Below are 11,746 nucleotides of genomic sequence, written 5' to 3'. Positions count from 1 at the left end.
AAACACTGGATATAATTATATATTGAAACAACAGTATTTTTGAAATACGTGTTTTAAGAGCGTACGTTCCAACAACACAAAAACACAAAACTCTTCTTACCAAAGACCATCTTTAATTTACACTTATCTTGCGTACTATTCTCGTATAAAAGAGAAAAAGATTATAGTATTTATTTATAAATGAAAAATAACAAAGTCAGTTTAGAAATGAAATTAAAATTAATGGATCATTGCACTCTCATGATTGATGCCATTCTTGCAGAATTTTCATGGTCAGCATCTTAATCAATCGTCACATGTTTCTGTTTCATAAATATTTGATCTCAGCCACCAAACTTGTTTTAAAGAAAGAAAGAAAAAAGTCAATGTGCCAAAGGTAGAAAGCTTTTCTAAAATTCCGGTTGTTATCGTGGCTCTCACCTTTTAACCCGCTACTTATGCGCATCATCAATTTATCGACAGTGTGACGCACCCTCCGGTCAAACCCTTGCGGTCGTTATCACGACGCCCCGCCAAAAACTCCGGCCATCGGGGCGCCGGGTGGACACTTACCAGAACAAGTTCCTGAAGAGAGAGAGCGAGTGGTGAAACTTGGAAGAGATGGAGAGGAAGAGGCAGAGCTTGAAGACGATCCAAACTGCCATCGAACGGCTCATAGAGGAGGAGAGGGAAGATAGTGGCGCCTCTGACAGCCACGTCCTCACCGATGAGGAAGACCGTCTCTTGCTTTCCCGGTTGTTATCCCAGGTGGGCTCACTCGCACTACTCACCCTGTTTTTTCTCTCCGATTTCTTTGGATGCTCAGTCTGCCAATTTTCGTTTTTGGGTCATTTCTATTTCCTTCATTGGTCTGTTTGCCGTTTTCCCATGGAGAACTCAAGTGGGCGATTATTCGTTTCGTGCCCTGTGATGTGTTTCCTTAATCATCACAAGAACTAGAGATGGATTAGTCCAAGCGTATTTACTATGGTATTGTTTGATTTTGAAATGAGAATGATCTCATCATAAGAGTTTCCCTGTTAGTACGACAGATGGGCAAACATGGTCTCCTTGGAAGTTGCTTATGTGATCTCGAAGATATTTCTTCGATACAGAAACGCCATAGTCGGAAGCACTGATATCATTGAGTCGAAGGCAGATTTTGTCCATGTAATCCAACCAGAATACCGGATACCGTGAACCAAGTCAATTCATGTTCCAATCCTCTTGCTTTTGTTGTGTACTTTCAAGTTGTTTGTGATCATTCTATTTTTCCCTCATATTCTTTATCAGTTGATAATCTTGTGATTTTCACTTACAGAAGGCAAGCTTATGGTTTGAGAAGCAGAGTATCAAGTTTGAGATTGCATACCTTAGCTTTTAGAAACTGTTTGCATATGTTTAGTTTGAGTTGCAAATCAGAATCTGCCTTTAAGTTTCTTAAGAGGATGATGTAATCAAAGACAAAGTATACTTCAGCTCTACTTAAACTTCGTTTACCAGTCAGTGTCAGAACCTAATAGTACCTCATATGATCCCTGACAGATGTATACCATTATGGCTTCATAAGCTATGGATGCTCGCAGAATGCCTAGAGATTATGCACGTAAAGTTCGATTTTTTTTTTCCTTGGGAAGAAATTGTTGGATGTTATTCTATTTGACCCATTGTGTTTATGTGTAGATAAGAGCAGTAAATTTCGAAAGATGCAGTAGATTTCGAAAGATTATGTAATTTCGAGCTTCGGTTTGTTTGTTTATCGGGAGGCAAGGAGTGGGAGTAGTAATAAACTGATCAATTGCAAACTGATGATCATCTTTCCTTTTTTTCCTTTGTACTGACCCGTTCGACTTACAGATAGAGTCGTTGAAGGCTGGAACTGAGCATAATTTGCCTGCATCGGTAACTCACAAAACTGCTTCAGAGTCCACCGAACCAAGTGAAGTATGTTCGATGGATGATTCGCAGAGCATTGAGAAGCCTGCAATGGCGGAAGAAATACTTAAAGAGCTCGGAAAAGTGAAAAGACAGAACCATACTACTCACTGGTTGCTGTCTATCATGATTGTTGCAACTGCAGTTTGGCAGCTATCAGAATTTTCTCTTTTATTTCTTCTCAAGCAGAAGATAAGTGACCCCTTTAGAGCAATAGGGGGCTTACTCTTTGGAAGATTTAAGAGGGCACTTGTTGATGCTGATAAATCTGAGATGATCCCTACTATTGAAACGCCCCTTATCCAACTCCCTCAAATTCCAGAGCTATCCCCTGTGGATTTCTCATACTTAGTTCCAAGCAATGAAGAAAAATGATTCTGCCTCAGTTTTGCTATATAATTGTCTGTAAGCTGTGGATAGAAGACATTGGTGTTTTTTTTTTTCCCCGAGGAATTTGTGTATTCCACTACACTGCAGGAGGTTTTCGTTCGGCTTCCGTGAATTATCTTGTTTGTCTGTAACGTATAAAGTAGGCACTCTCCTTTTCCTTCCCTCAAGAACTCTGAAGCTGCTAAAAGTTTGTAGAATCTCTAGACTCCTAAAAGATATATGGGACATGGTCATGCTGCATATGCTTGAATTAAAACCAGGATCTACGGCAGGTACGACTAGCCCCCTCATATGGTCAACTGTATGAGAAACCAATTCAACCAAATTCCTTAAGAACCAAAATTCAAGAGCAGTATTGGAATTCAGTCTGTTCTCAATCTCTAATCAAGTATTTATCACCTTAGTATTTCACCAATCACCTTTTATTTGATGTTTACAGCAGTGCTGCTCGTATCTTATGATATGAATTATGTATATTAAAAAAATATGATACGATACACCACACGTATCTTAAAAAGTGATATAGCTCACGTGTATCTTATGTATGTATCTTACTCTATTGGACGATACGTCCTGTATCTTATGATGCGAGATCAACACGCGAAAATGGGAGTCTGAGCCTCCTTTTTCAAATTGAGTTTTAAAACCCTTTGTAGTTTTTTCCAGTCATTTGTAAACATTTATAAAAGTTGAGGGAGAGTGTTTTGCCTCTTTCAAGGTGAAATTGTCTAAGAGAGGAGTTGCTGATTTGAGGGACAATTTGAATAAGGTGACACAAATGACAATGATAACAATAATGAAGAAAATGATAATGGTGGTATTTTCATTCATTATTTGCGTTGAACTATTTGAACTTGAGAAGTATCACTTAAACATATTTGTTAATGTGTTATGGCTTATGACATTAGATCATGTTTCGTTAAACACTTAAATCGATGAATGTTCATATCAATATAAACTTATATTTATGTACGACATGTTTTTATAGAGAACATAATTTTTCTTATTTTCCCTTATTTCTATTGTTTAATTAAAAAATAAGTTTATGATACATTTATGATGCATCATGATACGTTGTGATTCAGCGTGTCTATTAGTCTGACCGATACAAGTTACGGTACACAGTCTATTGTCCACTTAAGTATGTGACCGTTAGACAAGCAGCTCTTACCTTGAGTCTTAGCGTCTTAGTGTTTTAATGTTCCATGTGCACCCAGTTTTTAAGCCCTAGATCAAGCTGTTTGACCCAAGTGCTGATAAAGAACACAGAAGTTGGCGACGAACAAGTAAAGCATGAAGCAACCTAATTCAGTGATTGTGATTATTCTGGACCTAACAGGGCGCCATAGACAACGACAAACTGAGCTTTTGAATCTTCTGTCTAGTGTATGGCAGAAAGGCTGCTCAAGAATAACATGTACGCCTAAATTTTAGGACACAGAATAACGGTTTTACTTCGGATATTCTCTTCATAGAATGAGATAAAAGGAAATCCAAGCATGGAAGATGAGAATTCATATTAAGCCGTCAATTTGTTAGTATGAACGAATACTAAATTACATTTCTTCTTCACCAATTGATTTTTCACATCTTCAAGAACTTCAAGACATTTGGATACACCATAAACTGACTTTGCTAAGTCATATTTTCGTTGTATAGTTTTTCTACATCCGTTCACTAATGCAACTCAAGGCAGCTTCTTTCTGGTTGTTAGTGATGATCTCATGTCAACAATGGCAGACTCATCTGCTCCCAGCTTCTTGGCTTCTTTACTAGCTTCCATGAATCTTGAGACAGCACCGCTCACATACTCATCTCCATCTTTTACACTCATTCTCCTGCTTGTTTCATCTGGAAAGCTGCTTAAAACTTGATCACCATTCAGGACTGCTGCAAGGTGAACTAACTCGGTTTGAAACTCTGACAAATTTGTGTCTTCTTTAGCTGCTGTAGTTCTTAGTTTCTTTGATACAGAAGGCAGAACCACTGAAACCAATCCACTGTCAGGTATAAGCCTTGCATAAGAAAGAATGTACACGTTCTTCTGTATAAGAGCAGAGAGACATTACCTGGGCAGTCTGTTCTTGGTGCCTGTAAGTCCCCTACAATTTGCTCAAAAGTTCCTGCCCATGCATCTCTGTGGGTCAAAAAGTTGGAGTTTAGGTTGAACAACTTCTTGATAGTTGCTGGTATAGACGAATGTTCATACTCAGAACTTGGAGTGGGTCCTTGTGGCCTGCCGATCACTGTAACAGAAACAAGTAAAATAAACAGGCTTATCAATTGAACATCCCATTATGAATTGGTGAAGTATGTGTGTGTGAGAGAGATGTTAACTGCTTGAGAATTTGCTAATTTGGTGACGATTTTTAGTATTTTGTAGTTGTGATCAGGTAGCTGCCCGCGTTGGTCATAATTCCATATTTCATTTGTCACGAACAAAATGAAGGATCACAAAAAGGTTAATCTCTTATCTTCATTACATTAAAAATAATAAGAAAGAATCAAAACTACCATAGCTCCACGTAAGGTTCAAAAGTAAAGGTTGGGAATGAAATCTGTACTCTTTCCTTCTCCCTTAAGAGTCAATTTCATACATAAAGCAAAAGAGTACTTCCTCTCTTCCCTTAGAGCCTAAAGCACACATGCAACCTTGCACTCTCAAACAACCTTGATCCAAAAGCTCCTTCAGGATCATGATAACCGCACCCATGAACACTCCGTTTTTCGACCACTAGTCAGAGAAGATTGAAAAGATCATACACATCTTGCGGTTGATAACTGGAAAAGTTACTTTGATGACAGAGATGCAAGTGCAAATGGTTGTTCTTGTGCTTTTAAAAGCAAAAGTGAGTATAACAGATAAACGGAACTGCCTACTGTTTCTAAACAATAAAGTGACTGTCAATCAATTACAGAGACAAAAGCAAAGATGCATGCTAAAAAGATCTCCAAGTCCATATGGACCTCGCCTCGCTGCACTCTACACCAACTGCAGCAGGAGATGAACCACACAAGGCGGTGCTGCTGGTTCAAGAAGCTTGTGAATCAGAGGAAACAGAAAAGAGAGAAGACATGCAGTAAAAGAACTCGCAAGAAACGCAAGAGCAAACGTTCCATTCATGTAAGGAAAAAGCATACCTGTCCCTTTTTTGATCCACGGAGACACCATTATTGTTGGAACTCGAACTCCCAACCTATCAAACTTGAAAAAATATGGAGCAGGACCAGTATTTCCATCAGGATTTGGCACATTTTGTGCAGGGGTTGGAACATGATCAAAAAATCCTCCATGTTCATCATATGTGATAATCAACAAAGTTTCGTTCCACTGAGGGCTGGACCTCAAGGTTTCGTACACCTCCTTTACGAGTCTCTGCCCATTCGATACATCATGTGATGGGTGATCATCATTTGCTTCAATTATTTTCAAATCATAGTATCTAGGCTCAATCAGACACAAGTTAGGCAACTTCCCATTTCTTGCATCTCTCTTGAACTTTAAATCATAGAAATGAAAGTTTGATATGTACTTCAATTTTCTCATATTCTTAAGGAACAAAGTTGTAGGAATACTTTGGAAGTAGACCCCAAAGCTCAATCCAGATTCATGGACTGAATCAAAGATTGTCTTCTGCGGATACCCTCCAGCTAACTGCCTAGGGAGATGACCGGTTGCGCCATGCGAGGTTGCAGAGTAGATGAATAGGCGGTTCGGTTGTGTTGGACCTGGAAGAGAGGAGAACCACCGATTGAAGACAGCGAATTCTTCTACCAACGTCTTGTAAACCGGTATTGATTCCGGCCTGAAACCCTGCATTACTTTCCCCGGCAGGTCCGAACTGACCCCAAGAGCCTGCTGAACAAAACCATTCATCGGAGGGACTGAATTCGCTCCGGTCGCGTTGACAGAGCCAAACAGTTGTTCAGTGACCGCTTCGAAATCGTGCCCGGGATTCGGATCAACATATTCAGCACCATCTGTGAAGCAGATAAAATCAGTATCCGGGTGCAGCGTCGATTTCGGATTGCATTCCTTGCCTGTAACTCCATCTATGTTCGGGTTAGTGGCCTTCATCCAGCCGAGAATGTGGTCGAAGGATCTGTTCTCCATGACGAGCACAACAACGGTCTTGATGGGACCTGTGAGAGTGACGCCATCTGATGTCTGAATGAAACCAGAGATGCCAACAAGAAAAAGCAGGAGGATGGCAACCGAGAGAGGTGGCCTACGGACATTCTCTGCCATCGAGTAACGAGAAGAGTACAGGGTTCTTCTGCGGGGAGCAACCGTGTATTTGCTTCAAAAGCTAGCTTTTTCAGTGCGTCGTTAGTGAAAGTGTGTGCAGTATCCTTAATTTCCGGACATGGGGCGATCTCATCCTGGATAAAAATTGGAAATTGCAGCTATTTCTAAATTTATTGGGGTGGAATTTGTTCTGATATAAGATTTTGTATTGAAGATCGTGCGCGACACCTCACGCATATCCAAAGGCAGAAGCTTAAAATTTATAATAATTAGTAGAGTTTTCCCCCCACCCCCCCCTGCAATGGTATTTACTTCGGCTGCAACCCTATGTCCTGCGATGGTACTTAGCCTATTAGATATTGTCCATATTCAGCCGTCTCATATTCGGTGCAGGCTTAATTCGGAATCATCAGCGAGGAGATTGCCCACGAGGTCCAACCTCTCTAGTCAAAATCTAACTGAGATCAGTCTTGCTGCAAAAACTGATGTTTAGATGCTCGGTTAACTGAAAACTTCAGTTTTCGTGGAAATTAGTTGCCAGGAGATTGACGGCAATTATTCCTTTTTATCTATTGTGTGGCATATAAGAGCAATATATTTCATCTATATTATGTGATATGGGAAAAAAACATTATTCAGCGGGAAGGAATGGGAGAGATAAATGGCCGATTTGTGGAAGAGTGACCAGAACGTGTCATCCTTGTTTTGCCATTATACTGTACCTTCCCACTTGTAGATACAGTTGCTGAAAGCCGGAACTGAGCAGCATTCGCCTGCATCAGTGACTCGAAACATCTCCCTCAGAGTCCACTGAACCAAGTGACGCATGCAGAAGAGATGATTGGCAGACCTTTCAGAAGCCTGTTATGGTAAAGGAAACAAAAGCTCAGGAATGTGAAGACAAAAACCACATTACCCACTTGCTGTTCATCATGATTGTTGCAACTGCAGTTTGGCAGCTATAATAAGTTTCTCTTTTACTTCTTCTGAAGCAGAAGATCAGTCACTCGTTTGAGGGCATTAGGGAGCTTATACTTCGGAAGATTTTAAGGCACTGTTGTTGATGCTGATCAACCTGAGAAGATATCGACTTCTGAAACGCCTCATCCCCAGCTCCCTAATATTCCACTGCTATCCCCTGTGGATATCTCATCCTTAGTTCTGAGCAACCATGAAGAATAATTCAGTTTTCCTATATATGTATTTAAGTATTTTACTCGCCCGTATTCTGTGAATATGCCAGATATTGATGCTTCCCGTATTCTGTGAATATGCTAGATATTGATGCTTTCTTTTTCCTGGAATATCCATGTGGTGTTGCACTGCAAAAGGCCTGTGTTCAGCTTCTGTAAAGAATCTTTTTGTACCACAGTTGTTTTAAGTACACGTGTTCTCTTTTTCTTTTACCCCGGAAGAATCTTAAAACTGCTAAATGCTAGTCTACCATCTCCTGAGTCTTTAAAGAAGTACATTTTGTCACATAGTATCACGTACATGAATTGGATATAATCATATTGCACGTTCTCGAGGTCATTATCTGTCTTAACATTTCAGGGAGGTTCCAGATCGTTCCAGAAATTTCAGTTAAATATACAGCAGGGTAACCATCCTCATATCTGGTCAATTGTACCAGCAAATGATCCAATGAAATTTCCTATAACACCACAATTCAGAAGCAACTGGAACGGAAATCTGTTCACAAGCTCTAAGCAAGCATTAATCAACTTAGTGCTCCACCCACTTATATCTGATTTTGCAATCTCAAGAAAACGGATTTCCTGCTGATGCTGATCTCTCTCTCTCACACATTGCACTATGAGAGTGTGTATGTGTATACATGTGCAGCTGTTTGTTAAATGAGGTTTCCTTTGTTTCCACTGTAAGACTGCAACTGTTGGTCAATACGCATCCCAACCTTGCGTCTTAGCTTGATAGCTCATGTAAAATTTCTTCCCAGTTTTTAAATTTCCTGAATCTTTGACCAATATGCTAGTAGAAGAGTGCAGAATTTGATGGAGTACACGTCAAGGAGCATAATTGTCACTGAAAATTTTATCTCCTCGAGTGACTGATTATTCAGGATTTCACAAGGTGCCATGCACGACAAATTCAGTTTTTGAATCTGCTGCAATGTATTGCAAAACGGCCACACTAAATAAGATGTACATCTAAATTTTTGTACAGTTGTTGATTATACTGGTGGACCTTCTCATTGTGAAAGGAGATAGAGGAAATCTAAGAATAGAAAACTGGAGTCTAGATCCAGGCGTTAATTTATTAATATGGACAAATCGAATCATATACTGGATACTTAGTGGTTCAACAAAAATTTCCTTTTTTACAAACTTAAAGCTTCAAGACATCTAAATAGAAAATAAAATGACTCTACAAATAAAATTTTCTTGGTGAAATTTTTCTTTCATCTCTTCACGGATGCAACTCATGGTAGCTTCTTTCTGGTTGTTAATGATGATCTCATGTCCACAATCGCAGACTCATCTGCTCCTAGCTTCTTCGCTTCTTTGCTAGCTTCCATGAATCTGGAGACAGCACCATTCACATATTCATCTGCCTCTTTGACATTCATTCTCCTGCTTATTTCATCTGGAAAGCTGCTAAGAAAACGATCACCATTCAGGACTGCAGCAAGGTGAACTAACTCCGTTTGAAACTCTGACAATTTTGCCTCTTCTTTAGCTGCTGTCGTTCTTAATTTCTTTGATGCATCAGGCAGAACCTCTGAAACCAGTCCACAGACAGATTTGAGCCCTCGTATAAGAAAGAACATACAGCATTTCTGTATAGCAACAGTCATATATTACCTGGGCAGTCTGTTCTTGGTGCTTGCAACTCCTGCACAATTTGCTCAAAAGTCCCTGCCCATGCATCTCTGTGGGTCAAAAAGTTTGAGTCTATGTTGAACAACTTCTTGATGGTTGCTGGTATAGAAGAGTGTTCATACTCAGAACTTGTAGTGGGTCCTTGTGGTCTCCCGATCACTGTAACAGAAACAAGTACGACAAACGGGCATATCACCTTCCAATATGAATTGGTGAATTATGCGCACAAGAGAGAGAGATTTTAACAGATTCCGTCCTTGAGATTATTCTAGTATGACAATGATTATTAATTTATGTAGTCGTGATCAGGTAGCTCCACCACTGGTCATGGTTCCATACCTTTCTTGTAAGAACAAAAGCCGAAGATCAGCTAAAAAGCCTAAAATTAACTTCTGATCTTCATCACGTCAATGATTAAAGAGAAAGAATCAACAAACTTGCAACCTAACGTGAGGTTCAAGGGTAAAGGTTGGGAATGAACTTTTATTTGTTTTCACCTCGCTGTAACAGTATCAATCTTCATAATTGGACAAAAGGCGAAAGAGTATTTTTCTTCCTCCCTTAGAAGCTCAGCACAGATGCCAGGTTGCATTTTCTCGACTCAAAGTCATGGATCTAAGAGCTCTACGCATGCATGCATGCACGCCTCTTTCTCAAACATTAGACAGAGAGAAGAATGAAAAGATCACGCACAGATCTTAACTCATTACTGGAGAAGTTACTTTGATGGCAAAAGTGCAGGTGCAAAGGGTTATTCGTTCGCTTTCAAAAGCAAAGGTGAGAACAACAAATAAAACAGAACCTATTACTGCTTCTAAAAGAATACAACGACAGAGACAAAAATGAATGCATTTTCAGAAGATCCCCAAGCCCATGTGGATGGACTTTCCTGTTCACTACTTTCCGCAATTGCAACAGATCACCACAGGACGGTCTTGGTACAATTCAAGCTCGTGAATCAAAGGAAACCAAAAGGGGAAGCGCAGATGCACACGACGAATCCTTTTCTAGTCACATGCAGTAAAAAGAAAATCACAAGAGTAAAGCAAGCACACATTCCATTCAGATGAGAAAGGCATACCTGTTCCTTTTTTGATCCAAGGAGACACCATAATTGTCGGAACTCGAACTCCCAACCTATCAAACTTGAAAAAATATGGAGCAGGACCAGTGTTTCCATCAGGATTTGGCACATTTTCTGCAGGTGTTGAAACATGATCAAAAAATCCTCCATGCTCATCATATGTGATAATCAGCAGAGTCTCGTTCCACTGTGGGCTGGACCTTAAGGTTTCATACACCTCCTTTACGAATCTCTGCCCATCGGACACATCATGTGATGGATGATCATCGTTAGCTCCAACTATTCTCAAATCAAAGTATCTAGGCTCAATCAGAGACAAATTAGGCAACTGCCCATTTCTTGCATCTCTCTTGAACTTCAAATCATAGAAATGAAAATTTGATATGTACTTCAATTTTCTCATGTTCCTAAGGAACAGAGTTGTAGGAGCACTTTGGTAGTAGACTCCAAAGCTCAGTCCAGACTCATGAACTGAGTCAAATATTGTCTTCTGCGGGTACCCTGTGGCTAACTGCCTACGAACATGGCTGGTTGCGCCGTGTGAGGTTGCAGAATATATGAATAGGCGGTTCGGTTGGGTTGGACCTGGTAGAGAAGAGAACCACCGATTGAAGACCGCGAATTCTCCGATCAACGTCTTGAAAACCGGTATGTTTTCCGGCCTAAAACCCTGCATCACTTTCCCCGGCAAGTCGTCACTGACCCCAAGAGCCTGCTGAACAAAACCCTTCATGGAAGGGACTGGATTCACACTGCTCGCGTTAACAGAGCCGAACACTTGTTCCATGACCGCCTCAAAAGAGTGGCCAGGGTCGGGGTCGACGAATTCAGCACCATCTGTGAAGCAGATGAGGTCAGCATTCGGGTGCAGCGTCGACCTCGGATTGCATTCCTTGCCTGTGACTCCATCTATCTTCGGGTTGATGGTCTTCATCCAGCCGAGCATGTGGTCGAAGGATCTGTTCTCCATGACAAGCACAACGATGGTCTTGATGGGGCCTCTGAAAGTGACCCCATCTGAAATCTGAATGAAACCAGAGATGCCAACCAGAAGAAGCATAAGGATGGTGACAGAGGGAGGTGGTCTATGGGCATTCTCCGCCATTGAGTAGGGAGAAGACAGCAGTCCTGAGTAGCCTTTTGTGGGGAGCGACCAAATCTTGCTTCTGCTTTGGTTTCTACTTTTTATGAAGGTTGATATCCTTAGCTTGTGGTGAGTTCAGGTTAAATATTCTTGGAAATTGAATCTACATTTTTTAAAAGTTCGTC

The 11,746-nt window shown here is 40.5% G+C and overlaps 3 protein-coding genes across 4 annotated transcripts; 1 reads left to right on the top strand and 2 right to left on the bottom strand.

The window, feature by feature from the left end:
* Window positions 1-455: 455 nt before the first annotated feature.
* LOC116257759 (uncharacterized) lies at window positions 456-2,465 on the top strand. Its single transcript, XM_031634732.2, has 2 exons — window positions 456-747; window positions 1,837-2,465. Exons 1-2 carry the CDS (start codon window positions 601-603, stop codon window positions 2,287-2,289), a joined length of 600 nt encoding a protein of 199 aa, XP_031490592.1. The 5' UTR covers window positions 456-600; the 3' UTR covers window positions 2,290-2,465.
* A 1,362-nt stretch (window positions 2,466-3,827) lies between these two features.
* On the bottom strand, window positions 3,828-7,792 carry LOC116257303 (non-specific phospholipase C6-like). 2 transcript variants are annotated; one of them, XM_031633918.2, is made up of 4 exons: window positions 7,276-7,792; window positions 5,446-6,447; window positions 4,374-4,550; window positions 3,828-4,290 (listed from the first exon to the last, which is right to left on the bottom strand). In XM_031633918.2, exons 1-4 carry the CDS (start codon window positions 7,379-7,381, stop codon window positions 3,992-3,994), a joined length of 1,584 nt encoding a protein of 527 aa, XP_031489778.1. In that variant the 5' UTR covers window positions 7,382-7,792; the 3' UTR covers window positions 3,828-3,991. The 2 variants fall into 2 exon arrangements, with proteins under 2 accessions (XP_031489778.1, XP_049934598.1); XM_050078641.1 differs by having other exon boundaries at window positions 5,446-6,581; window positions 7,276-7,791.
* A 1,003-nt stretch (window positions 7,793-8,795) lies between these two features.
* On the bottom strand, window positions 8,796-11,684 carry LOC116258108 (non-specific phospholipase C6-like). Its single transcript, XM_031635232.2, has 3 exons — window positions 10,475-11,684; window positions 9,376-9,552; window positions 8,796-9,292 (listed from the first exon to the last, which is right to left on the bottom strand). The coding sequence occupies exons 1-3, from the start codon at window positions 11,580-11,582 to the stop codon at window positions 8,994-8,996; spliced, it is 1,584 nt and encodes a 527-aa protein (XP_031491092.1). The 5' UTR covers window positions 11,583-11,684; the 3' UTR covers window positions 8,796-8,993.
* Between the last annotated feature and the right edge of the window lie 62 nt (window positions 11,685-11,746).

Source organism: Nymphaea colorata, chromosome 7 (genome assembly GCF_008831285.2).
Source record: "Nymphaea colorata isolate Beijing-Zhang1983 chromosome 7, ASM883128v2, whole genome shotgun sequence".
NCBI lineage: Eukaryota > Viridiplantae > Streptophyta > Magnoliopsida > Nymphaeales > Nymphaeaceae > Nymphaea > Nymphaea colorata.
The sequence above is the reverse complement of the archived record's forward strand: the minus strand, read 5'-3'. Positions and strand labels throughout refer to the sequence as shown.